The sequence below is a fragment of the Colius striatus genome, chromosome 17 (genome assembly GCF_028858725.1).
Source record: "Colius striatus isolate bColStr4 chromosome 17, bColStr4.1.hap1, whole genome shotgun sequence".
Taxonomy (NCBI): Eukaryota; Metazoa; Chordata; class Aves; order Coliiformes; family Coliidae; genus Colius; species Colius striatus.
In genome coordinates this window covers 6,821,017-6,848,676 of record NC_084775.1, presented here as the reverse complement: position 1 = coordinate 6,848,676, position 27,660 = coordinate 6,821,017, and the positions used below count along the sequence as shown (strand labels likewise).

Sequence of the window (27,660 nt, the reverse complement as noted above, 5' to 3'; positions counted from 1 at the left end):
TCAACTTTGGTGCTGCAGACGGAAAAGGCTTTTGCCAGGTACCTCTGTAACATTGACAAACTTGGGATCTCCCAGCAGAGTCCTCTTGGCATAGGCAAAGCGAAAGGCCTCCACGATGCGGTGGTAAGTCAGACCTTTCTGCTCCATGGTTTGAACGCTATCAGCAGAGAAATTATACCCTGGCAACAGAAGACAAACAGTTGGGAACAAAAAGGAAAGTACACAGTTAATGGACTGCTAATAAACCTGTGCCAAAGGGGCCTGTTAATCTTGAGGCCCAGTCCTGACAGAGATGCAGCCTCTGGGATGTCCTGATCTCCGCAGGGAGAACACAGGAGCTCTGCTGGTTTTGAGCACCGTGGGTGGGAGTCACCAGCAGGATTTGTACTTGCAGAAATGTTTTCCAAAGCAGTCTCAAGTACCAGTTAGTTTCCACCCATGCAGTTAGTAGGGAAGTGCCCCAAACAAGAGCATATTCTTGCACCTGTGTTTCAAGTAGGAAGGTGACATCCCCGAGTTCACAGCAGGAATGTTTCAGCATCTCTGATCCCTCCTGGGATCTCAGATTTCCCACCTGTGGAGGGCTACTGAGGGTGGCCCAGCTGCACCCTCCACCAAGGCATCATCTTTGGAGCAGTCCCAGCTCCTGCTGCCAGCAAGGCTCTGCTCAGCAGCACTCACCTTTCAGGATGTTGAAGATGAGGGCGAGCACTGGCCCGCTCAGGGGGGGGCCAGGCGTGTAGAGCGTGAACTCCCCCAGCGGGACCTGGATGGGGTCCTCGATCACCGTGGCGTTGTAGTCCCGCAGGTCATCCAACGTTACAATGCCTCCTGCAAGAAGGAAAGGGGCTGCACTTGGGGCTTCTGTCATTGCTGGGGTAGTGCTCCACCACCATGTGCACAGCAAGGGCATGAGGGAGCACAGACAATTCCCAAAGGTGCAAGGTAAAGAGAGCAAAGAAGGGTGCCCAGGTGATGAATTCAGACCTTGATGGATCCAGCTGGGGCTCAGGCAGCCTGATCCCGAAGTTTGGCTGAGTTACAGCAGTCAAAAGCCTCCTAATCCACCTGGGCTGCTTGTTTTGTTGGTTGGGGTTTTTTTTGCAAAGGACACCAGCAATGTCAGGTAACAAAATGTACTGAAGAGTCCTGTTTACAGGAGGAGGATGCAGCTCTTGGGTGCAGCTGCTTTGTGCAACCCCAGGAACAGAATAATTTATCTGTTCTATTGCCGTTCTTATCAGAAGGGGGAAGGTGATCATCAACCACCATGAAGAAGGCAGTAAATGTGTTACCCACATGAGGAGCACTGAAGCCAGGCAATGCTGGCCAGTAAGAGCAAGGACACCACCACCATCTAGTGGCACAGAGAGGTTAAACAGGCTCAGAGTTTACTGCAACACGTGGGTAATGTTTTAGGTAGAAACTTGTTGGATTCAGGCCCCGTAAATAACACGTAGCTACTGAGCTATATCCAGAAACACGCTGACTTGCTGGACTATTGGGTCAGAAAGGCACGGGACATACTGTCCGTTTCTGACTGAGTGTCAAATACATCCATTAAAGGGCCAGTGGCTCCTCTTGCATGTCCTGGTGCCACAGGTCCAGGGGTGGCATTTCAGCCAGCAGGTCTGACCCACCTCCACGGTGCCAGCTCCTCCCTGAGTGCCAAACTGTGAGCTCAGGACACTCAGCTCTTTGGGACAAGCACCCTTTTCTCACCTGCACTGCGGATGTCATTGATGATCTGTTGTGCCAGGCTTCCTGTGTAAAAGGCATCTGCCCCTTCCCTGGCTATAGTCTCATACGTGTTGGCCAGTTTGGGCATCTTGATGACATCACCCTCACGCACAATTTTCCCTCCTTTGCAGAACACTTCACTAACAGAGAAAGGAGATTGAGAAGACCAAATCTGAGAGACACGCTCAAAACTATATGTATCTGTCCCAGATGCCACAGTATCTGTGTGCTCATGCTAGAGGCTTCTCAAAGAGAAGAGGAGCTGCCTGAGCTATGCCCCAGGGGCCCTGATATCTTGCACTGGGACATAAAAGTGAACCCAGTTTTTGATCTGGGATTCCCTATTGCACAGACTTTGCTCAGTGAAACCTGCAGGAGGAAATGCTGGTCATTTTCACCAAGCCAAGCTACCCTTCCCACCTGCCCAAGGGGCCAACAACTGCTTCAGGATGCTCAAGAGAGGCCACAGTCCTTGAACTCAAGTAGTTCAGCTGAGAGCACAGAGCAGGAAGCCATGAGGCTCAAAGCTTCCAGTGAGCGCAGAGTAAGAGATGACCCAGCAGCAGATGAAATGTTCAAGGAGACTCTGGAGACACCCCAAGCACGGGTGGGATTAGCTTGGTGCACTTACGGCGTGAGGAAAAGCTGGGGCTTCAGAAAAGACATTGCATCTGACAGATTAGCTCAGCATGTATTCTAATTCTACCTTTGCTTGGACAAATGGACTATAGGAGCAATTTATCCCTTTAAAGGTCAGGACTGAACATTCCCAAATGTGATTCAGTATCTTCAGGGCTGGAATAACCCAGCAGGCAGAGTGAGGGAAGGCACAGTCCTCACAGAGGCCACGGTGCAGACACAGACTTTCTAGTCAGGACACGGTTACCCCAAATGTATCTGTTGCTCTACCTACCACAGTGAGGGATTACTTTCAATTGACTCCTGTTTTGATTTGATGGCTGCTGCAAGGCCTTTCCCAATGGCAAATCCTTCTCTTGCCAACTTGATGCTGGGCAGAAACAGGTCTTTCCATGCCAGCTTGCCATGGCGTTTGTGAGCCAGCTCATACCCACGGATTTCTCCTGGAACAGCGATGGACAAGCCTCCTGGATGGAGCAGAGGAGGAATCTATTAGTCTTCCATAGCAAGAAAAGAAAGTGGTTAATGGAGCAGGAGGTACAGCAGGCTTCTCTGTCAGCCCTGGTTTTTGGGATGATGAGTTCAGCTTATGCATGTGATGCTGACAGAATTATTGTCTGACATTTGTGTCCACATGTTTTGTACTGTTGAAACGCCTCTGTTCTCTTGCTGGTTACTCAATTGGGTCATTTCCCCTCAGTAGGCTCTTTACCAGAGAAAAGCTGCTCAGAACACAGAAGCTATCACAGCTACTTGCAGGTTCCAGTCTCCAGAGGAGAAGACACTACAGTAACAGGACACAGACTGTGTACCTGCTTAAGCCAAAACCTTTGTTGCAGTGTTGTAACTACATTGATTACTTCATTACACACTGATGAAGCAGTTTGCTTCAATCCTGCTTCTACTGGTATCTCCCAGAAGTTCAACAAACTTCTCACCCCCTCTCCTTGGTTATAGGAGTGACCACGAAGAGAACTAGTTAGTGTTTCTTTCTATTTTGAAAGGAAATTACTTCTCTGGAGTCCCTGAACTATTAGCTGAAGCCACCACAAAAGGTATTTAGGGAAGATACTTCAACTGACAAGAACTAAGGTGATCCACAAAGATGTATTCAAAGAGGTGGGAAGGTGAGGTTGCAAATACAGAACAGGCCATGCTCAGTGCTTTGGTTCACCTGCATTTTCATGACATGAAAAGCAGAAAGTGCTGAGGTGAACAGCTAGTTTGAAGGACATTACTTTTAGCTTCCTTGTCAGGACAGAGTTTGCAGCTTGTGTAAAGTAGAGGACATTTCTAGGTGAGAAATCCTGTAGGTATGCAAGAACCTAACCATGAGAATTGTTCTTAGTTTAGACCCATTGACAGCAGCTCGTGCTGGGGCTATGGGTTCCCCCAAAGCAGTGAAAAAGCCTTTGCCATACCTTTCAGAGAGAGCTGTGTGTTGTTCCCAAACATGTCCTCTGACGCACCTTTTGGAGCCACCTCTCTTGCATTAATGATTTCCACTTTTCCTTCAATAACAAAGCAAGGAAGATGATGTTTAGCTCTGGACTCAACACACAGTCATGGTCTCTGCTGAAGAAGTCTGATCAATGAGAGCCAGTTTTTGGCAATTATTTTGAGGGCAGCATTGTGCCCCAGAAGCAGAGTCGGTCTTTTACCTTCACTGAAGTGAAATAAATCACCTGCTTTAGATAAACAGTTCTCAAACTACTCCAGATGTCTATGGCCTTGTCCCTTACCTGTGCTGCTGTAGATAGTAAAGAAGAAGCCTCCTCCAATGCCCGTGCTGTGAGCATTCATGAGTCCTACACAAAGCAGAGCTGCAATCGCAGCATCCACTGCAGATCCACCTTGCTGAAGGATGTCCCTGTGCGGCAGAAGAGAAGGCATGCGATATGTTAATGTCTCAGCTACCTGTGAGCAGTGGGTTCTTCTCATCAGAACAGCTATGGCAGATTCTCTAACACTTGTTTGTCCACACCCAGTCTGTAAGTCCCTCGGGAAGAGGAACTTTTGAGCTTCTGTCACCTTAGAGAACAGACTCTAATGGTCTGGGTGCAGCTCTCATTAGAGGCACATGCAAAGTAGCTTGGAAACAGCAAGGTGTGTCACAGAGCATGTGGGGACTCTGCACATGAGAAATGACAGCTCTCCAAGCAGCTCAAAAGCTGTAGCACTTGCATCTAGAACTGGAGGACAGCTCAGCAAGTCGCTTTAAAAGGAGCTTGAAAACGCTCTCTCCTTCCTCTTAGTGACGCAGCTGGGGAAGCTTGGCCTGCTCGGTTGTCTCTGAGTGCCCGCAGTGACTCCTGCCAGGCACGGTACAAGCCCAGGTTTTATCACCACCGCCTCTGTCTACAGGGAGATTACCTGTGGTGGGCAACTGCCAGGCTTGCACCTGGATGTCAGGGAACCTCAGTTTTGCCTTGCCCCAGAGCTGCCAGAGCGACAGCACAGTCGGTGTGTACCTTCCAATGACGGAGCACGGCCCCGCGTCCGTAGCCACGGCCGCCCTCTTGTAGGTGTGAGTGTCCCCCGAGGCCGAGCGCAGCCCCAGGAAGAGGCCCAGGAACAAGATGAGGCCCAGCAGGGCCGCAGTCAGGACCCCGACCACCACATAACCCTTCTTCATCTTCCTGTGGGCAGAGACAGCGCTGTCAGCCGGGCCCAGGGCTGCGGGCAGCCGGGCAGGGCGGGAGCAGCCTCCTCACTGCAGTTCCCCCTGCCCCGCAGCCCCCGGCTCTGTCCTGGGAGGGGTGAGCCCAATTCTGACCCTGACAGTCACACTGGGGGGTCCTGTTTGGAAGTGGTATATCACGAAGGGAGGGAATGGTCGAGAGGTCCCAATACTGCTGCCTTTCAGTGGCAGCAGGACAACCAGCTGCTCTTGGAGACTTTATGCTTTGAGCATTTCAGATGCTCTGCAAACATGGAAGCTACTGCTCTGCTTGGGAGGACAGAGGCCCAGTGTCAGGCTGGATTTGATTTAGTTCCCAAATCAAGTCAGTAATATCAATGAGAAACTTTTTGCCAGATTCCTCTCTCCAACATGTCCACAGGCCCCTTGCCTCCTCTGTAAGGTGACAGGGTCAAGATCTGCCTCCTGCCCACAGCCCAGGACAGGCTGGCAACCAGCCGTGCTCACCTCCTCCTCCCTACCTCCACTCCCTGGCAGGGCTGTATATGTGACTCCTTCCCAGCCCTTGCCTTTCAGCAGGTTTACATGAGTTCTGAGCTGTGGGCAGTGAACACCTTCCTCCTCCCCTGAACCCCTCACAGAGAGGATATCCTAAATATTTCCTCACTCAGAACCATAAAGATCCAAAGCTCTTACCAGTTTCCCCTTAACCCATCACTGCCATCCTGTCTGCAGACTGATCTACTCCAGCAAGCACCCCAGGGAAGCCCTTTGTTAATAGCTCTGAAGTGTTACAGTACCAACAATGAAAAGGCCCCAAACCAGCAACTAACACTGGGGTAAGGACCTGTCTGATAGCGGTTAGATAACCTCATAGACCAGAAAAGCAGCAGATTCATAGGTGAGAAAGGAAATCCAAGGAGCAGAGTGGAATTGGTGTTGGTCCTGACTCACAGACAGTTCACAAGAAAAGGTGTTTGAAAAATTAACTTCATACAATCTGCTTTTAAATACCGTGTCTGTGAAGGAGGCTCTGCCCAGCAGGCTGCCAGTCACCACCACAAACACATCCTAGTCCTTGTGTCTGTGAAGGAGGCTCTGCCCAGCAGGCTGCCAGTCACCACCACAAACACATCCTAGTCCTTGTGTCTGTGAAGGAGGCTCTGCCCAGCAGGCTGCCAGTCACCACCACAAACACATCCTAGTCCTTGTGTCTGTGAAGGAGGCTCTGCCCAGCAGGCTGCCAGTCACCACCACAAACACATCCTAGTCCTTGTGTCTGTGAAGGAGGCTCTGCCCAGCAGGCTGCCAGTCACCACCACAAACACATCCTAGTCCTTGTGTCTGTGAAGGAGGCTCTGCCCAGCAGGCTGCCAGTTACCACTGCAAATACATCCTAGTCCTCAGCAAACAACCTCACCACAAGCTGTTTTGGCACAGCCCAGTGTGAGCACAGCACCCTCCTGCTCAAGGCTCCTCCTGCCCAGGGCCATGGCGAGAGCCCCTTCCCACAGCCACAGCTCAGGTTTCCACCTGAGTGAAGAGCTACTGGAGGAACAGAGTCACTGCCACCTTGTTGGGACTGACAGGTCATCAAATACAGCTTGAACAACTACTCTTTGACCCATTTTCTTTCCCATTACAATTTTTTTCCAGGAAAAAAAAGCCTAAATTCATCCTCCAGGGACCAACTTCCCTCTGTGCAGTGCAGCTTTGGGCTGCCACCATGACTGCTGTACTTGATGCCTTTCACCTGTCCCCTCAGAGCTGAGCCAAGCCAAGCTGAGCCGTGGCCCCATGGGTGTGACCCCCAGCCCCAGACTCTGTGGGTGCCAGAACTGACCTGGCTGAAGAAACAGCCCAGACAAACCAAACCAAAGCTTTTCTCAGAGAGAGGAGATGAGTGAGAATTGCCCCCCACATCTACTGTTTAAATTAGGACATAGACATTTGCTATCCAAGCCCTGCATCTGTGAGTCTTGGTCTGAGCACTGAAGATGTTCCTCTCCCAGCAAAGCTGCTCCAAACAGGCTGTAAATCCACTGTATGTGCTGTCTGTAAACAAGTGTCAACTGAGGGCAGTAAAAGGTAAATGGATCAGACCTCTTTCCAGGTTCTAGAAATTGATTTACACTCAACTACTTTTAAAAGAGACCAGTGGTGTGTTTGCAGAGCAATGACTGTGCAAGGAAACAGAGAAGCCATTATGTCCTCAACAATAGCTCACACACAGCCTCAGAGTTTAAAGACAGTTTTGTTTGTTGGCAGAGAGAGTTCAGCTTCAGCACTGGCAGTCTCCTCCATGCTTCACAAGAAATGCCATGGGAGCTTTTATCTTTCTCCCAGCTAGGCAGAAGGTACTTTGTTTCATCTGAAAGCTGCTCCATGAGCTGTCCTGCCAGCCTGGAGTGACTGGAGCCCATTAGCTGGTGTGTTAACCCCTGGGCTCCTGGCCAGAGCTGGGCAGTGCTCCTGCTCTTCCACAACTGCTTGCCTCGCTGCTGGGCTCCTGTAAGCATTCACTGCCTGCCAGGCAAGTTATTCTGAGAGAAGAAGGGAGAACCTCAGACAGTCCCTCTGTTCTCATCTTTCACCTCCTCTCTGGATTCAGATGACACTCATGAGCATCTCTGAGACCCATAACGGCTACACACTGAGTGCCCAGACCTTGAAAAAGGCCCTACAGGCACCCTGGGCACAGGGACAGGCAGCCAGACTGCCCAGCGATGAGCCCTCAGCCATGGGCACTGCCCCAGCACCGCAGCTCTGGCAGTGCACCGTGAGCCCCAGCTCTGAGTGACCCCATGGCTCACAGTTGGCAGCAGGGTGGGCAACCCCCTGAGCTGCCTCCCAGACCTTGCCTGCTGCGGCTCCACATCTGCCCAGTCCAGCCATGGAGAACCTTGGCCAGCACTTATTGTTTGGCAGCAGTAACAGCTCCAGGAGAGAAGAGCAATTGATTATTTCTGACTGTTACAAAGGTCCTGAACTCACAAACTCAGTCTCAAAATGCAAGTTACTAAAATGAAGTTCTACAAATACACTCAGAACATCACTGTTACAGTCACTCACAATCTAAAACCAAAATGCATCACAGGAATAGCTCTGCTCTCCCAGCCATTGCGAAAGATGTTTTCCTGTGCTCTTCTGTCATTAAATTAGTAGTTTTTTAGACCTGAGCTTATTCAGACTGGTTAGTCCGGTCCTATCCTCCTCTTTTGTTAGGCTTTCATCTGATATATTGAAAAAAGTCACATTGTCCCATGTTCTGTAGAAGAAGAAACCCCCCAGAGCACCCCCAGGCTGAGGGGAATGGCTTAATGAAGGTCATTTCTAATTCCCCCTTTCCTCTCGAGGGTATTTGCAAGTCTGTCCTGTCCTTTTGCACAGATCTGGTACTGATAACCTTCTGATATTCTGTGAATATCCTCTCCCAAGTAGTAAAACCCTTTCTAAGGATAATATGTCTTGCACTTACCTTCCCTTAGAAGCTCTCCAAAGCATACTACACCAGTTGGTGTTTGTACTGCTCTGATCACTGAGCTTAACCCATTGAAACTCATTATGTTTGAATTCACAATACCAGAGGAATGCATAAGTAATCATTGACTGGGTGAAGAGTCAAGAACCAACACCTCTGGAAATGCGTATTTCAGAGAACAAAATGGATGTGTATCACCAGCAGAATCACTTTGGGTTCCTGGATTAGGTTACTACCTGGTACAAATACGAGTTTTCCCATACCTCATCACTAGCTCTTACGTTCTGATTAATCAACTGAGCAAATATGTGGTTATCTCAAGTAGAAATGCTCCCACCTCCATGCAGCCACGTGCTCTCACACCCCTGTTGCCTAACTGACCAAACTGTTGTGGTTCAAAGCCAGACTGGATTTTAGTGTCCTTGCAGCTTACACTCAGCACCCTGACAGATTCAGCTGTGAGTACCTTTGGTGGCAGCAACCTCCCTGCCAAGTGTGAGCCACTGCCTGCAATGCCAGGGCACCTCATCAGCTCCCACGGCTGCTCTTCAGCAGTCACCACTACATGATACCTTAAACTGTCATTGGGTTTGATTCAGATCAGTACTTCATCTGCCACGAGAAGATGCAATGCCTCTTCTGGCACTGCTGCTCCCAGAGCGGTGACGGGGAAACCTACTGTCCATCCCTGAACCTCACAGAGGCTTCTAAGCAACAATCTTACACGTCTGCCTGTGCCAAGTGCAATTGCAGCTCCAAGGCTGCAGCTCACCTGTGGCTGAGTAGAGCAGCATTAGCCATGGGAGCAACCCAGGCTCAAGGTAACAACCTGCACTAAAGCTCATGCCACTGCTGGTGTCTGTGGCTTGCAGAAACCTTAGACCCAGCTTCCAACATTAGACAGACAAATCACTGCTTGCCTGACATATGGACACAGTAGGGATTCAGCCCCACGGGGCCCTTGGACACAGCAGGGATTCAGCCCCACAGGCTGTAAGCCTGATTTTCAGCCAGAAGGCTGTCCCACACACACAGGATGAAGCAAAGTCTGCCTGGATGCCAGCCAGCACTGATAGATGCTCTTTTGAGCAAGCAGTTAAAGTTAAGCAAGTAGTCAAGTAGTTAAAGTCTCAATTCCAAACCTGCCCAGTCCCTCTACCATGCTCCAACCTTTGACACCATGGATCTTTACCTGCTTCAGAACAGTATCTACCCCACAATGACCCTTTAACAAAGTTTGGTCTGATTTCAAGAGCAAAACTTTTGAAGACATGAACCATATTTTCTCTGCTTAAAAATACACCTTCCTTTGTGTAATAGCAACAAAATGAAGTTCTGTTTAACATTCATGTTTGGTAAAATCAGTGTTAGAAAATATGAGCATTCCAGCCTTGAGATATTTGGAAGGGATTTAGCATGTGCCCGTCTTTCAAAGATGCTGCTCAAATACCCCTTTTAGGCTATGGCATCAAGAGGGCAATACCCTTCAGTTACATTGATATTGTCCAAGAGATCTTGAGCAAGAACAGAAGCTTTCTGGAAAGTACATCCTGGCATAGAAAATATTCTACAGGCTCAGAAGGATTTGAGGTATTTGCTGTTTCTACTGGGCAGTGTGAAGTACCCAGCCAGAGACCAGGCTCTGAATTCAGTTAGTAACACACCTCTCCCACTGCTTCTAGTTTACTGAAGTGAGACCTGTGATGGTCCCAGAAAAGATTATGACAGGAGCTGCTCCAAAACAACCACCCTCTGAGAGAGCAGACAGCATGGCAATGGATCTGCTCTCTGCCCCACACAAGCTGAAGTGCATGTTCAGTCTGTCACACCTTTAACGTTACATGATGGATATTTTCTGGGAGAATTTAAGATGCAGTCTGCAGAACTGAAGCCTCTTCTTAATTGACTAACCCCACAGGTGTGATGGTACCAGGTTTTATGCTCAATAGCAACTTTAGAACTATACAACTTGGTCCCTAAATTTAGTCTAGGTCAGAAAAGTATCCAGCTGTCACCACATTTGTTTCAGAAGGTGCGAGGTGACAGAGGAAGGTTGCGAGCTGTAAGTAACCCCCACTCTAAATCATCATTATCCAACACTCATAGCTCTTTGCCCCCACTGCTGAAAGGCAGTTCTGTGACCAGAATTAAGCAAGTTGTGATGTCCTTCTTCAAGGGCAATGCAGTCTCATCTGTGACATGTTCTTGGATGCTCCTCAGCAAGTTACTCTTTCACTTACGCACAAGCACTGAGCTGAAGATGGGGTCACAGAAAGTTATAAAACCTGGAGATGGGTGACAGCTTGCTATGGACAGCCTGCACTGTGCACAACTACCTCATTTCAGCTGCATGTAGTCTTTGAGAACCGTCAAGCATCTCTGTCTGGGCACTGCTGTGTCCTCTCACAACACAGCCTTGCACATTTCAAGCAGCAAAGCTCAAACAGTAACACTATGTTTACAGGTGCATTACTGCCTTATTCATCTCAACTCATCACAAAAAGAAGTAACACCACGCACTGCCACCTCTTTCATGGCATGGCCACCTTTAACACTCCCAAAATGAGCATGCACTATTTCATTGACACACCAGTGACAGAGTGAAACCTCCATTTGCTCCTTCTGAAGGAGTGGGTCCCTTAGCACATGGAGGGATGCCTTCACAGCTCTTTAACAGAACTCACAGGCACTGAAAAGCATCAGGCAACCTGAAGGAACCTCTGGGTAGTTTTTTTTTTTCCCTCCTTTCCCCATTCCCAGTTGATTTTTATCCATAGGAATTTAAAGAAGCAACACCAGCAGCAACTCACACACAGATCACAGAACCACATCTGTCCACACCCTGCCTTTTCATGGCAGAACATGCAATCCAAGGGCTGCATTTCCTCATGTTTTACCTCATGCATTACTAGAATAGAAACTGTCACAAGATGTCCTGACCTTGCAGGTTAGATGTCCCCACCTTGAGGAAGTCCTTCCCTCTAACAGAGCAAAGGTGCAATCCAACACTACCTGAACACAAGCATCTTGAGTGCCCAGTAACAGAGATTTTAATAAGCATGTGAGGCTTCCTCCCACTAAGTAACAGTTTCTTTTCTGATGCCTGGCTCCACTCTTCCACATTTAGGGCAACCAGTAGCAGTTAAGCACCAGCAGCAGCCAGTCAGAATTTAAGCTGAACACCATATAAGAAACACTGATGTAAGGAAGAGTTGAGTGCTGCAAACACCCTGGAACACGAGTCACAAGAGGACACTCAGGAAAGGTACTTCGGGGACTGAAAAAGTTGCCTGGCATGCAACAAGCCAAACTGACCGAGGGCAGGGGCACAACAGCCAACAGAGCTGAAATTAAACAAGGAGGTGTTTGCTCACAGCCAAAGCAGCTCATTCCCCTCCGTGGGAGCCGCTTCTCCCATAACGCAGCTGCTTAGAGTGGAGGAACCCACTAAATCCACCCACTCCCTTTTATCACCTCTGGCTTTCCACAAGCACCCTCAGCTCCACACTCCTCCCTGGGGTAGAGGTGAGGTAAGGGAAAGGAAAGATAACTGGCATGTGGGGAGGCTTGTGAGCTGTTTCCTGCCAGCCACGTGGCCCTTTCATCTCTGCATAGCCCTTCTGTCAACCCTCCCACGGGGTTGTGTCCTTGCAGACACCTCAACTGGTGGAAAGGAAAAACAGGGGGAGAGGGAACAGAGGAGACAGACAGGGGGACAAAAAGACAGAGCAGGAAAAGGGGAAACTGAAGGGGACAAAACAAATGATGCCCACTCTCAAGGCTACAGATTTTCTTAAGCTTAACTGCTGCAGTTGTCCTCTCCTGCACAGACACATCGGAGCTCTCAGATCACACATGAAGTTTGGACTCTGGTGGTCTGCAGAAGGGTTTATTTAATGTTATTGCCATAGCAGGAAATTATTTTATAGACTGTGGAGCATCTGGACAGGAGAAAAATCCTCAACAAATCTGAAACAAAAAAAAAAAAAACCCAACAAAAATAAAACGTAGATTCCAAAATAATAAATGAACTCGAGACTGCATTCACTGAGGTTTCCACAGACCTCAGCAGGACTTGGAAAAGAGCTCAGTTTCCATATGAAAAGGATGTGTAGATATCTGCTTAAATTCACCTGCTTCTGCTGAATCAAGACTCTACAGATAGATGAGTGCCTTAATTGCCGTGGAACTGGTTTGAATAGCTTTGCTTTTCCTGCAGTAGCCATGGTCCGATTCCTGCTTGCTGTGGACAGCTGGATCAGGAAATGCAGCTTGGGACTAGGACCCTGTGCTGGATTAGAGAGAAGAGCCCCAGCCCTGGAGAGCCCCTTTGGCATGTTAGAAGGACTTCAGCACAAACTAAGCAGCTGTATGGCCACTGAATGGGTTTTTGGTGGGAATGATGTACCTCTTCCACTAGAGAGGTACCCAGAGCTGTTGGATTCAGCTTTAGTCTTCCCCATGAGATGGAGACCTCATAGCATAAGAATAAGCCAAGAGCAGGAGCAGGTTTTTGTTTTCCAAGAATGAATAGGAGAGGGTGATTCTTTTGGTAATGAGCACTCATTCTCCTGGGTGCTGTTCTGGTCCATCATGTGCCTGAATATTAATTTTCCTGGGCAGAATCTGTTCTTTGCACACAAAGGTTGCACTTAATAGTTCCTTGCAATGTAAATTTCTTTACAAAGAATTAAATGTGTCTGGCTTAGTTTATTTCAGGACATTTCTTTCTGCTTCACAGGCCAGTTTCCCCACATGCCACTAAATCCCCCTTGCTGCCAGGTAAGAAACCTGCCAGTGCCTGACCTCCCATCCCAACAGGGTCTGCATTTTCTAGGTTACCACTTAGAAACACAGAATTATGTGGAAAGAAGAGGTATGCAGGATCTATGGACATCAACCCACTCCTTAGACCTAGCTTTCACTGAAGAGGACTTCTTGCCAGCAGGACATTGACTTAAGTAAGAATTTCTCATCTCTAGGATCCCATGAAACCTGCCTTCCAACGTTCATGTACCTCTGACCTCTCTCATAGTTCTGAGTTTCTTCTGTCAGCTTGCTAAAGCAGCACTGCCCTTATCAGCATGACACATCACTTAAAATACATGCAAAACCAGAGTCAAATGGTGACTCAAGTCTTATGACCCTACATACCAACCTTTCACAGACCTTCTCAACCCAACAAGAAGTGAAGACCAACATCGAGTTGGATTGAGTGGTTGGACGGGCCAAGAGAGGTGAAATATCTTGTCCAGGGAACCAACCGAGATCCCAGCTCACCAGACCCCCAGCTCCTTTTTCTGATCTCAGCTTCTGTCAGACAACCCAATTCCTCCTGAAACCATCAGTTCATGTCCTGCAGACCCCATCAAGCCGCAGCTCCACTAAGGGCTGTCCTGGCTGCCTGGGCAGAGGCTCTGCTGCCTGGGTGTCATCAGTGAGAAGATCCAAAGTCAGCGCAGAAGATCAAGACCTGGCAATTCCTGTCAAAGTGCAATGCTTGCTCTTCAAACCTGAGCCTGAAGCCTTGTGAAACAAAGGCATACTTTAATAAAGTATGATTAAAGAGATGGAAAGATACCTAACAAAAAGAACAACTCCTCTATCTCATACCTCAAACCAACTAAAATATGTAGATAAGATTAAATCATGCTGTTTACTCACTACTTTAAAAGCTCTGTTCTCCGTGGGTGCAGCTCACCTTCAGCTAGTGACACCAGAAGAAGGTGCTTGTGCCTTATTCTCTTGCCCCTTAGCCCTCAAGTGTCCCCAGAACAGGGGTGTTCCAAAAGCAAGATCGGTCACACAGAGCTGAGTGGCAGCAAGACTTTATATATGGGAGCGGTCAGAAAGGGAGGGTGATGTAATGAAGCCGTATCTTTGAGCAGCAAAGCATGCCACCCTTCCCCCTCCCTGTCCCTGAAGACTTGCTGGCTCACGGGGCAAGCTGAGAGCAGAGTGGCCAGGCACTTTCCGTGCCGCACTTTCTCACGGTAAAGGGAAGAGCACAGAGGGTGGAGAGCAAGGAAGGATCAGACTTGAATGGAGACAATACTTTGATGTTGGGTAGTCCCAGGAGTGAATCTGTACTGGAAAAGTTGTTCCTTTCCTTTTCTTCTTACATCAAACAATACTCTGCCAGTTGCTGGTCGTGCCCATGGCACAAGGTCTGGCACAAGGACACTCTCTGCCTTTCAGCACTGTTGCCCCATCCCCACCCCGACAGGGACGATCCCATTCCTGGCTCTTTCAAGTTAGCTGATGCTGCAGCTCAGCCCAGCTGCCTGGCCACAGCTGGAAGCTCTGTGAAGCAGAAGGAACATGTATCCCAAAAAAGGTGGTGTCTTGGACACTGACCTAGGAAGCTCTTGAGAGGCACATCCTGCCCTTCTCCATCGGAGGAAGTCTTGTAGCCTGTGAGTACAGAGGAAATCTCTCAAGGATGTACCATTGCTCTCTGAAGGGAAAATAATTCATTTTCAACTTCCTTCATTATAGTTTTGTTATCTCTCACTTGAAGGCCTTGTTTGCCACGAAAAGCCAAGTCATGTGTTAGGACAAAGTTTGATTTAGAGCTTATAAATTCTTGATCAAGTACCAGTGGCAGAGCTGCGTGAGGGAGAGGCCCAGAAGGCATGTGTGGCTCCTCAGCTGGGGCAACTGGAGATGTGGAAGCCTGGGCTGGCTCCTGTCACGTGGCATTCACAGAGTTACTGTCACCTACCAGCAATAAATGCCAGCAGCAGACAGCATTGCAACCCTGCACTGACACAAACCTCCGAGGCTGGTGCTCAGGTCTGGGTGGGGAAGGGAGGTGTGGGAATGACTCCTGTGAGCAGCACTGTCTGTGCCACACATAGGGAACTGCACTGTTTCCCCTTCCCAGGTGATTTTGCAGTCACAGGGCTCCCCTGTCCTCTCCATGTAACGCTGTGCCAGGTGTGATGTAAAACACTGTCAGGACTATTTCTTTACAAGAAATCATGGTCTCTGTCTCATTCACCCCAAGGAATGGGCCTGCTTTGATAGTGTCAAGGGACTCAAAGCAGACATATATCTGAGTCAGATCCCCTTCTAACTGCTAGGGAGGCTATAGAAGAGATTTTTTTTCCAGATCTAGAACAAACTAGGTTTCTATTGCATAGGTAAAATATGCTCAGTATGTTTGCACTTCCCTGGAGATTACACAGACATGATCTCAGTAAACTATTCCCTCTTGTTCTGTTGCTTTGGAGCTGCTGGGATCAAACCACAAACAATAACACTAAATTGTTCTGTACACAAAGAGGAAACCTGCATCCCTGGCAGGCATTTTTCAGCACAACCACAAATGCAGCCGAGCTCCTCCATCCGAAGGAAAGCCTGGAGACAGCCCAAACACACTAGATGGGCAGCAGGGCAAGCTCTAAGCAAATCATAAGCATGAGAAAGAACAGAGTCATACCAAGTCCCTCCCCTGATACTTACAGTAAGGGAGGGAAAGACAGAGAGGGGACCATGCTACCGAGCAAGTAACAGCCTCCGGTATCGCCGCACCTACAGGAGGATCCCCAGACTCCATCCCCTGCACAGATCTGCCAGACTGTTACAGTCACCACCACGAAACACAGCCACGGTTTAACGGCATTTTTAAGGTACTATCAGGGCCTCGGAGACTTACAGGCCAACAGGAGCAAAGCATTCACATGACCAGTTTAGAGACAGGGCACAGAGCCAATCCTGCCCAGGGCCTCAGAGCAGGTCAGTGGCGTGCTGGAGTAAGGAATATGCCCTCAGGCTCCTTTAAGCCCATTTCTAAAGAGCCCCTCTCTACCCTGTCCCGTGTCAGACAGGTGCAGTGACTCTGGATGTGGCTGATGGGTGCAGAAGTTGCCCATGATGCAGCTGCATCATGCTGCAGCTCTCAGGCTGCTGCTCTCCCTTTCCCAGGCTTTGGCTTCTCCCCCACTGCCAACAGGGGATGAATAAAACATGAAGGCAGCTCCCTCTCCTTGGGAGAAATGACAGCAGATTAGATTGCAGCAGAGGAACTGGGGAGAAGTTCAAAGTGTTTGCCACTTAATGGAAAACTTGCAGGTTATTACAGAAAGTTGTTGGGTGACTAATTGCTGTTAAAGTCTAACCAAAGCAAGAGGTCCCTAAAACCAGAAGGATTTTTTCCAAGGAAGAGTCAAGATCTACTGTATAGACTGCCACAAATTATTTTCCATTCTGCCTAAGAAGCAGTGGGACCCGGAGATGTGAGGCTCAGGAGTAACTCCTGGCTAGGATGGAGCACTGACCAAGGCTCAGCCCCAGGGAAAGCTGAGGGTGCAACCTGCCCCAACCTCACCCCAGGAGAGCCATGCTTCCCGGGAAGCCTCACAGCTTCTTGTCCCTTTCTCAGCAGTTCCTGCTGCAGGATCAGCTCTTCTGCCTTTGACAACACATGAAGCCTCAACGTAAAATTCAGCATGGTCTGGTAAGCCAGAACCAGTCCTGGGTTATTTTAGCGTGACAAGTCTTCAAGTGTACCACAGCTCCTGCCCCGTGGCAGGGTCAGGGTTGCAGCCTCTCAGCCAGGGAAGAGTCTGAACAGCAGTGGCAGCAGCCCCAGGTCTGTGCTCACACGTGCCCCCAGCACTGCCCATCACAGGGGCACTCACCAGGCACGGCTGGCAATCAACCACCTCTGAGGGCTGCAGGAGCAAAGAGCCATGCAGGGCTCCTCAGGTCTGTGTGGGAAGAGCATTCACTGAGTCCCTGAGAAGCCTTCAGATAAAGTGCTGGTTTGCACTGTGTTCAGGGGCTACACACAGCCTGGCTACACCTCTACCAGTCTCCAGAGGGCAAATCCATCTCTGGGATAACACACAGAAACAAGAGTTTCATGGGCTGAGAGCTCTGATTTACAACAGGAGCCTTTTCCCTGCTGTGGGTAGGTGACAAGGGTACAGATAATTCACAGAGCAGTGCAAGGGAAGGTTGCACACCATGCAGACAGCTAGTGCTGCAAGTGACAGTCTGGATTTCTAACTCCTTTATTGCACTGGCTCTCAGCACCTCACACTCCATTTGCTCCCCAGAAAGGATTTTCCTTCCCAAAAATGTCACTCCCTGCAGCTCCAAGTACCCCCCAGGTCCTTCAGGCTCACAGTCCAGTTCATCAAAAGGGCACTTCTTCAGGCTTTTTGATTTTGGTGCTGCAAAGGGCATCAGAGATGGCCATTGCTGTTGACATATCAGAATCACAGGTGTCTGCCTGAGAGCACTTGCACAGCACTGGCCAGGAGGGAGGGTTTGCTGCTGAGGTCAACCTGATGTGTAATGGGGGCTTGGGGGAAACAGACCCTGGGGATTCCACGGAGCTGCCCCCCTCTGAGAGCTCCCATGGTCAGAAACAGCTGTGAACTCCAGCAGGGCAAGGCAGGACTATGCACAGACAGAAAACTAGATAAAAGGGTTTGTTGGGTTTTTTTTAGGAGGGCAGGAAGGAGCAGAGGAGAGAGGCAGAGTGCAGAGCTCATGCTGGCTGTTCAGATCTGAGGCTACCAGAAAGGCTGGCTGCTCTTGAAAGGGCTTCCTGCCTCCCCTCACGCCAGCCTGGTGCCTCGCTGGCCCCACCACAAAGATCCCACCAGCCTCCAGCTAATTTGGGCTGGTGGGGCAGAGCAGAGAAACACAATGGTGACAGGAATGACAAGCAATGGGCAGGATGACACCCAGGAGACTCATCCTTATCAAGGAGCATCATATCAAAGTGGAGCCGGAAACACAGGGAAGAGCCTTTTATAAAGCCCACAATTGAGCCAAATCCTGCAGTGTTTCTATGTTGGTGCCCAGGAAGCCCGTGACGGGCTGCCCAAGGGTCCCTGTGCTGGGCCGGATGCACCGTGTGGGCATCGTCTGCCCTCTGTGCCTGCTCTAACCACAAACAGCCTCTGTTTGCAAACCCTCTCCTGAGAAAAGGCAAACTGCATTACTCTCAGCTAATTAAAAAAAACCACAAGAGTTTCTCAACTGCTAATCACCCCCAGCCAGCAGTGCCACTGCAATGAAAGCCAGGCCCCAGCCAGCAGTGCCACTGCAGTGAAAGCCAAGCCCCAGCCAGCAGTGCCACTGCAATGAAAGCCAGGCCCCAGCCAGCAGTGCCACTGCAATGAAAGCCAGGCCCCAGCCAGCAGTGCCACTGCAATGAAAGCCAGGCCCCAGCCAGCAGTGCCACTGCAGTGAAAGCCAGGCCCCAGCCAGCAGTGCCACTGCAGTGAAAGCCAGGCCCCAGCCAGCAGTGCCACTGCAGTGAAAGCCAGGCCCCAGCCAGCAGTGCCACTGCAGTGAAAGCCAGGCCCCAGCCAGCAGTGCCACTGCAATGAAAGCCAGGTCCCAGCCAGCAGTGCCACTGCAGTGAAAGCCAGGCCCCAGCCAGCAGTGCCACTGCAGTGAAAGCCAGGCCCCAGCCAGCAGTGCCACTGCAGTGAAAGCCAGGCCCCAGCCAGCAGTGCCACTGCAGTGAAAGCCAGGCCCCAGCCAGCAGTGCCACTGCAGTGAAAGCCAGGCCCCAGCCAGCAGTGCCACTGCAGTGAAAGCCAAGCCCCAGCCAGCAGTGCCACTGCAGTGAAAGCCAGGCCCCAGCCAGCAGTGCCACTGCAGTGAAAGCCAGGCCCCAGCCAGCAGTGCCACTGCAGTGAAAGCCAGGCCCCAGCCAGCAGTGCCACTGCAGTGAAAGCCAGGCCCCAGCCAGCAGTGCCACTGCAGTGAAAGCCAGGCCCCAGCCAGCAGTGCCACTGCAGTGAAAGCCAGGCCCCAGCCAGCAGTGCCACTGCAATGAAAGCCAGGCTCCAGCCATGGGCAGTCCCATGGAGCTGCAGTCAGAGCTCAGCCCTGCCTGTGATGCCCCACACAGCTGCTGCTAGCAATGATGGAAGATGAGGTCTGGAAGGCCAAATGCTTCCTCAGTACAGGACAGGGAGTCCCCTGCACCCAACCTGTCCAGGCACCACCAGGCACCATCACTGACTCTGCCCATGGGCAAGGTGAAGGACAATACACAGTCTTGAGGTTATGGCACCAACATTTGGGGAGTGAAAAGGGGTTCACTCCTGTTTCTGCTAATTGGTTACAACATATTACAATGCCTGTCTGAATCTCCATTTCCTTTCATGTAAACCAGAGATTTCAGGCTTCTCTGTCAATTAAGGGGCACTGGCAACAAACTGCAGAACAGACTCTTCATAGCATCATGGAACGATGGGGTTGGAAGGGCCCTCCAGAGCTCATCCAGCCCAGCCCCTGCTAAAGCAGGTTCCCCTTGCTCAGGGGGCACAGGAACGTGTCCAGACGGGTTTGGAAACCTCCCAAGAAGGAGCCTCCACACCCTCCCTGGGCAGCCTGGGCCAGGGCTCCCTTTCCTCAGCACCAAAGGAGCTTTTCCTTGTGTTTAAGTGGAACTTTTTGTGTTCCAGATTATGTCCATCACCCCTTGTCCTGCATTGGACACTACAGAAAAATGTGCAGCCTCATCCTCCTGACTCCCGCCCTTAAGGTACTTTTAAGTGTTGATGAGGTTCCCCCCCACAGCCTTTTCTTCTCCAGGCTGAACAGCTCCAGGTCTCACTCTTGCTGGCACCCATCTCACATGAATACTCCAAAGCCTGTGCAGACTGTGACACACCATAGATCTGGGAGTGAATTACACAGGGGAAAGTCTGAATCCCGAGAGACTGTGAATCCCAAAGCATCAAGAGACAACAATAAAGGAGGTTACAGACCTGTGAAAAGCTGGGAGCTTGCTGGAGAAGCAGCCATCTCTGCACTGCTCAGGCTCAGGAGAGTAACTGCAGGTGTGCAAACAGCCCCACACACCTGCCCCAGGCTCAGGGCTCTCCAAACCACAGCTGGGACCAGTTAAGTTTCAGGCAAGTGGGGGCTGCAACCATCCCCGGGCCCCCACTACCAAGGTGCGGGCTTTGGAGAATGCCACCCCCAGGAAGACAGCACTAATTAGGGAAAGCAGAAAAAACACTACATCTGTTTCAAGATGAATTTCCTTCCCACTGAAATCCTCACAGTTTCAGTGCTCAGCAGGATGCAAACACATCTTTAAACGACTTCCTGGAGCCCCACTTTCAAAGATCAGTCCCTTCAAAAGCAGTAACATATCAAGATCAACAGCAGCCCCAGGAGAGCTCTGAGCATACCAGCTCCAAAACCACTGAGCTGCCCCATCACCAGTTAACCATCAGATGCTAAGGGGCAATTCCATCCTTTCACATTTGAAATGCTGCTGAGACTTCCTAAGCCATCAGGCTTATGTAAGTACCAAGAAAAAAACCCATAAGTTAGTAGGAAAATTTCCATTTCAGAAAGAGCACGAGGTGTCTGTGCCATATACCCAGAGAGGCAAAGCTGCAGAGCTTGAGGGCAGCAAACCAGCTGATACAGCTCATGAGTAGAGCCCACAGCCTGCTGGATGGGATCCCAAGAACAACAATGTGTTTGTCTGCCCCTTGAACCATTTTGCTACTAACTCCCTGAAGCCACTCTTAAGAAGTTCTGGGAAGCAGATATCAGATGATCGTTGTTAACCCAGTGCAAGTTATCAGCAAAGAGCAACTGATCAAAACTCCATGTGGGAAAGCTGAGTGGGTGCCCCACGGATGGCAGAGGCAGCACGGTCAGGGTATTTACCTGTGACCCAGGAATGACGTGGCAGAAGATAACTCATGGAGCAAGCAAAGGACATCAGGGAAATTCCAAAAGAGCTTGAGGAAAACAGGGCAAATAGGAGCGGATGAAGTTCCACACGAATCTGTAATGCCTGGCTGTGATAAAGCCCTCTGAGTGACAGGTACACACTGATGGGTTTGTTAGCAGCTCTTTTCACCACCGTTAAAACTCTTACCCAGACTTGTGAAAAAAAAAAAGCAGCAAGAATTTGTTAGCTCCTGATTCATCCCCTCTCATTTAGAGCTTACAAATGCAACTGGGTCTGTAAAGACGGAAAGGATTTCTTTGAATAGGATAAAGAGGACAGAGGCAGTGAGGAATCAAAGCTGCCAAATCAAGCTGCAGCTACAGGAGCTTTTTGGAAAGTAGCAACAGCACAAGGAGTTTACCTAAGAAACAGTGTAACGCAAAGATTATACTCAACAATCTACACTTACACTGAAAAACAAAGTGCCTCATGGTCTACAGTGCTCACTTAAGGGAAGCCGACTCTAGTTCTCCTCGACATCGCACTGAAATCCGTCCCGATCGGAGAATTCCAGTCAGAGGTCAGGATTTTCGTCGCTTCAAACACGTGTGTGGCGGCAGAAAACGCCACGGGAAAGCGGCGCCTGGGCACAGGGGCAGGATCCCGAGCCGCCCTCCTCCCTACAGCTCCCCCAGGCTCAGCTCAGCCCGGCCGGCCCCCGCCCCGCTCCCGTCCTACCTGCGCTACGGGCTCGTCCCAGCGGCATCTCACGGTGCCCCCGGCACGTCCCCGCCCGACGGGCAGCGGGCAGACGCTGCTCCGGAGGGACGGGCTGTTCCCTGCGGGGAGAGCCGGGGTCAGCCCCAGTTCTTGTACTGGGCACTAGATGGCACAGATGGGAGCGATTTCAGAGGGCGACGGCCTGAGATCTAGGGGTGCGGGACAGGGCAGCCTGCAGCTGTCCGGGGGAGGCGGCTGCCCTGGGGGATGTGCCCACAGCATCCCACGGACGTGCCCTCCGTGGAGTGTTCCCTGGCCCCTGCCCAGCTGCATCCCCCCAGCATCCCATCCTGCCCTGTCCCATGGCCCGCAGCCATGCTCCTGCCTCCTTGACGGATCCTGCCCTTCCTCCTCAAGCACAGGCACCCTGCCTCGGGCACACAAACACCTCGTTTAGGTGTATACGCTCAAATTGCATCAAAAAGAACTCCTACCTAGGATCACTGTCTTGTCTGAGTGCCAGGCTGCACCTCAGGCATCAGCCTGCAGGGTCACAAACACCACCTGACCCCAGGGAGCATGAGGAGAGAGGCCAAGGGCTGGGGACTTCATCAGTAGACCCCCTGGGCTGGGGCAGGGCTGAGGAAAGGCGCTTAAACCCCTTTCTTTTGCTCCATAGGATGATGATGCAAAGCAGGGAAGCACTGGGTCCTTGCTCTTAAAAGCATTTTTAACAAGGCAGCTCCTCTAAAGCAGCTCACTTTTTCCTCTGGTTTTCTCCCTTTTCAGCACTGCTGCTTACAATCCCTGAGGCAGGACCTGTGCACCGGGGCCTTTCCAACCTCATCTTCCTCAATTTCTTTCAGGTATGGATGAAATTCTTCACAAGTGAGCCGTGAGGACTGATGCAAGGAGGCAAAGGTGGCAAAGCCCCACAGAGCTGCTGTGGGAAGCACAGGAAAGGCCAGAGCACTCCTTATTGGGAGAAAAGCATTAGTGGAAGGTGGAAGGTTGGATGTTGGCCTCTGCTGTTCTGACATTAGACATTCACTTCAAAGGTTAACAGCTGCTGCATCTGGTGAAGCTCAGAGGCTCTGGCAGCGTCTGGAAAGGCTCCATCCGCAGCGCTGCAGGAGGGACACAGGGTGCAGGATGGCACTGGGGTGAGCAGCAAGCTCTGTGCACAGAAAGGAGTGGCACACGTGGGTGTCATCCAAACCAAACTTGAACTTGGCAAAGCCCAAAAGAGCTTTTGTGCTGAGCAGTTCAGTAGTGCCAGGTATTAATGACACAGACTCCTAGGAAAAGCCTGTTTGCTTTCCCAGTAGTACTGGACAGGTTACGCTCAGCCTTCTGGGAAAGATCAAGGTGGGCAGCACCACCCTCTCCCATCTGCTCCTGGCAAAGCCCTGCACACCCCACTCCGGTGTCCTGAGGCTGTCTGGGCAGTACAGAATAGCCAGAGAAAGTCCTTCAAAATTAGGCTTTCATCCACAGTCTGAGACTTGCTTCTGATCAGCCATCTAAGTCTAAATGCTGGGTTACTGGCATGGAAGAACTTGTCTCTGAAAGGTTCCTGGGCAGAGGAGATGCTTCAGAGACAGCTTTTAAGCTGCAACTCCCACTTTGAGCCCTGCTTCTTGTACTCTATTATTTTTAAGTACTTGGATTGTTTTTAGATGAGCAATGTCCTTTTATCTTTGAATAGAGATGGAGAAAAACTAGTCAAGCTGGAAAGAAAGGAAAACATCTGGTCATTTTTCCAGGCCTGCCACAAACTGTAAACAAAGTTTTTTAAAGCTTTTTTTAAAGTGCTGAGGTCTTTGGAGAACATGAAAGTCACCCTTTAGCCTTTAGGCCATGAGGTGGCATCCTCCTCAGCAGGACATCTCATGGCTGGAGTCGCTGAGGGCTGGACTTGCTTCACTCTGCCAGAGCACGGAGCCCTTCACACCAACAGCCCTTTCACACTCTGTGCTTGCTCAGAGCAGATCCCCCTCATCTGCTTCTCTGACCCCCAGCTTCTCCTCCACAGACTCTTCTGGAGGCCTGGGACTGCTTTTGGTGGTTTGGCACCACTGCAAGGTGCTTAGAGCCTCTATCACCTGTGCACTTAGTGGTTCCAAACTTTCAGAGCAGCTTGGCAGCACCAGGCACTGCTTCAGCCTCTCCTTTACAGGCTTAAGAGGGTTCAATTCTTCCATGAAACACTAACTCCAGCCCATGGCCTTAAGGAGGTCACTTCTAAGACACTGTCTAGATGCTCTTTAGAACTATTTTTCTGAAACACACAAACCTGTATCCCATAGAGACACACCAGATCAGATGTTTCTGACTTTAAGGCTGGGAATGTGAGAGCCCCACGGCAAGGCAGATTCAGTCCCCTGCTGTTCCTAAGCGAGATGGGGACAGCATGCTCCCACAGAGAAGGTAACAGAAACCCTCCCTGTTCTTCAGAGACCTCATTGATTCATTATGAAAGCAGTGGAATCTCAGAGTTGTCCTGTGCAAGGTCATGCCATGCATCCCTGGAGTGGACTGGTGACCTTCCCTGGGCTGCAGCAACGTGGTCCAATGTAACTCTGACCACAAGTTGTTAAGATTCTCTTTGCAGACAGCACACAAGCCAACAAATCTTCTTTTATGAGCCCTGCTAGAACTTGATTAATGTCCCAAACAAAGAGCAGATCACTGTTCATAATCACGTAGCAGAACACTGTCATTTTTAAAACCCGTCTCTGCACAGATGCCCCAGACCCAGAACACCAACCAAGGGGCTGCAAAGAGCCTCAGCTGTGAGAAGCAAAAGGCTTAAGCCCTAATTAATATTCCATGGACTCTTGCTGCCCTTTGTCTGTGAGGTGCTGAGTTTCAGCAGTGCCTGTCCCACACAGCTGCTGCTGCCTGCACCGCTGCTGCAGGAACTCCCAAAAACCATGGCCCAACTGATGCTGCATTCCCCTTTCCTCTCCCCATCTCCACATACTCTGTGTGACCATTAAGGGGATTTCTCCTCCCAAACTACACTGTCATGGACAGGTGGACCTTCTCCAGGTCTGTGCTGTTTTGTTCAGACAAGAATTTGGAGCTGTTTGAGCTCCAAAGTTCCCCACATACGTTTCACAGCCGAACAGTCAGTGCATTTTCCCTCAGTTACAATGAATTAAGCCTGGAGCCTGGACTAGCTCCTTGTATGTCTCTCTCTGGGGCTACAGCTCCCTTCCCTGCAGGAGGCTTGGCTTTGAGAGATCTGCCAACAAGCTCAGAACCACAAGAAATGACAACTTGGGAGTTCAGGCAAGCTGGTTTGCAGGCAAACAAATACTGAAGCTGTGAAAGTGGGAGGCACGGTGCAGTGTCTGGCAGTGTGGCTGCCCCATCACCCTAACCCTCCTTCCCTTCACTGCTAAATTAATCAATTACACTGCCAACCCAGCAACAATAGGCAAAACCATAACCTTCAGCATACACAGGGCACACAGAGTGAGGACTGGGGTTTAAATCCAGCCTGAGCAGCACACAAAACACAGGGCCTCAGTGGGGAGCAAACACACACTGCAGGGTGCATCCACATCCCTGTGGCTGCTGGGCCAGTTGGCCACAGGCTACAGCAGGATGAGTAGAGGGGCAGGGAGATAGCCAAAGATGATCCAAGGTCTGAAATGACTCCTGTAGGAGACCAAGACTCTTCAGCTTGGAAAGGCAAAATCTGAGAGGGCACATAGCAGAGGTTTATCACTTAGAGAGTGACTTAGAGAAAATGAATAGGGAATGCCTGCCTGCTGCCTCTTCCAAACTATAAAGCATCAAATGAAACCATTAAGTGACAGATTCAGAACAAAGTAAATAGTTCTTCACACAACACACTGCTGAACAGTGGAACTCAGTGCCATAAGATGCTGTGGATGCCCAAAATTTGCTCAGGCTTAAAAAAGTCTGGGAAAAACGTGTAAAAGACTATTAAATGCAGAGATTCCCAGCTCAGGGAATTCCCAAAGTACAGACAGCTGATGGTGAGTAACACAACAACCTGCATCCTCTGTTCTTATGCACCTTGCTAGATGCCCTCTATCAAGCACTGCTGATTCAGGGTCCCAGGGGACAGAGGCCTGTGGTCTGATCCACTACAGACCCTCTTCTATCCTGGCACTGGTCAGAGATCTCCTTACCTCCCTGGAAGGACAGAAACAGGGAATATTCCCATTACTGGACACTGAGATAACAAGGACATGTGTTTAGAGCATGGAATTTGGGTGAACAGTGAGAGGATCTCTCAATTAAGAGAGGATTTCGGGACAAGCCTACCTCAGTCATGCCGCACCAGCCAGCTGTAGTGGCCTGAATCTAAAGCACAGAGACACAAGACAGATGAACTGATTGTTTTAAACCTGCAACTGTTTGTTTCTTAAGAAGATTTGATCTGTGGTGGGATGTTTTTGAGCTGCACAGAGAGTAAAAGGCATCCTGATAACATAGTCACCCACTCTGAACCACTTGCCCTAGTTCTCCCTCTGCCACAGAACAAAGCACACAGGATCATCCCTGACCAAGTTTCCTTCTCCTGCCCCTTGGAGATAAGGTGTGAGACAATTCAGCTACACAAAGACATTCTGCTATTGTGACCCCTTGCTTACCAACCCCGTGATTGCTGCTTTTCCTCTCAGCTGCTCACACAGGATGGAGCAGGTAGGAACACAGGTCTAAGGCAGCCTGGCCAGTAGCCAACAGGGATGTCAGTGCTAATTTCTCTCTTGCAAGTGCTTAGATAAAGCAGGGAGAAGAATAACAGGGAGATGGGCAGTCAGGGCTTTGTTCTGATCAGACATGGAGTAAAACTCTGAGAAGGGCTGTGAGGATTTGGCCTATTGTGGTTAGAGACTCGTGTAAATATAGTGACAAAACTGATGCATTGAACTCCAGAGTTCAGCCCCACTCTGTCTCTGTCTCTTCAAGACAGACTCAGGATCACCTGGAGAGTATTTGGAAGAGGCTGCAATGATGCAAAACAGTTCCATCTCCATCCCTGTCTCTGAGGAGAACCTTTCTGGCTCTATACAACACAAAGCCATGGCCACTCCCATTCCCCCAAAGTGTGGACCCAATGGCCTCAAGAACAGATTCCTCTGTGCATGCATCAGCTGATGCTTGTCTAATGGAGACAAAAGGCAGTGGGAACGCCAGGCTGCTCCTTACCAGCCAGCCAGGCTTGCTCTGTGTGCAGGGCTTGCAGTCCCACAGGGGCACTTGGACTCAGTATGGTGACAGGCCTGAGCAGAAGTGAGCCCATAGTTCCAGCTCCAGAAAGTGGAAGGGCAGTCTGAGCCACTGGTTATACTGGGAGCATGACTCAGCTGCCTGCAGAATCTCAGGGGCTGGAGATGGGATCTAGGCTTTGTTCTTTACCACCGTCAGATAGCAGCGATTTTATCTAAGGAAAAGCATGGGCTAAACTTGCTGTGCACTGCTGGAGGAGGGAGGAATGTGCGAGAGGAAAACACTTCTACCCACAGCAGGTAAGGATCGGTGCCAGCCCTGTACTATCAGCTGCAGGCGATGGGCGGTGGGCACAATTCCTGCCACTTTCTAGATTCATACCAACACTTCCTCTGGGACCAGCAGCAGACTGATAGAAAACACAGCCCACGGAAGCAGCCCCTGCCAGATGGCGTTTCGAACCGCTATTAATCCTCACAACCTTCTGCAGTGTTCAGAGAGTTTGCCCAGGCAAAAAAAGAAAAAAGAAAATTAAGCTCCTCAAACTGCCTG

The 27,660-nt window shown here is 50.2% G+C and overlaps 1 protein-coding gene across 7 annotated transcripts in view; it reads right to left on the bottom strand.

Moving 5' to 3' along the window:
* The window catches only part of GGT1 (gamma-glutamyltransferase 1), a 28,026-nt gene extending 6,009 nt beyond the window's left edge, over positions 1–22,017 (bottom strand). For 2 of the 7 annotated variants that reach the window (XM_062009826.1, XM_062009827.1), the window contains exons 1-8: positions 8,499–8,530; positions 4,851–5,018; positions 4,122–4,249; positions 3,801–3,890; positions 2,654–2,846; positions 1,723–1,880; positions 682–831; positions 43–179 (exon numbers count right to left, since the gene is read on the bottom strand). In XM_062009826.1, the coding sequence (XP_061865810.1) occupies positions 43–179; positions 682–831; positions 1,723–1,880; positions 2,654–2,846; positions 3,801–3,890; positions 4,122–4,249; positions 4,851–5,018; positions 8,499–8,524 (1,050 nt within the window). In that variant the 5' untranslated portion in view covers positions 8,525–8,530. Of the gene's footprint in view, positions 1–42; positions 180–681; positions 832–1,722; positions 1,881–2,653; positions 2,847–3,800; positions 3,891–4,121; positions 4,250–4,850; positions 5,019–8,498; positions 8,531–14,165; positions 14,287–21,643; positions 21,747–21,912 lie in introns of those variants that run through there. The other 5 variants (XM_062009829.1, XM_062009831.1, XM_062009828.1 and 2 more) reach the window with 5 other exon arrangements.
* Positions 22,018–27,660: the final 5,643 nt, after the last annotated feature.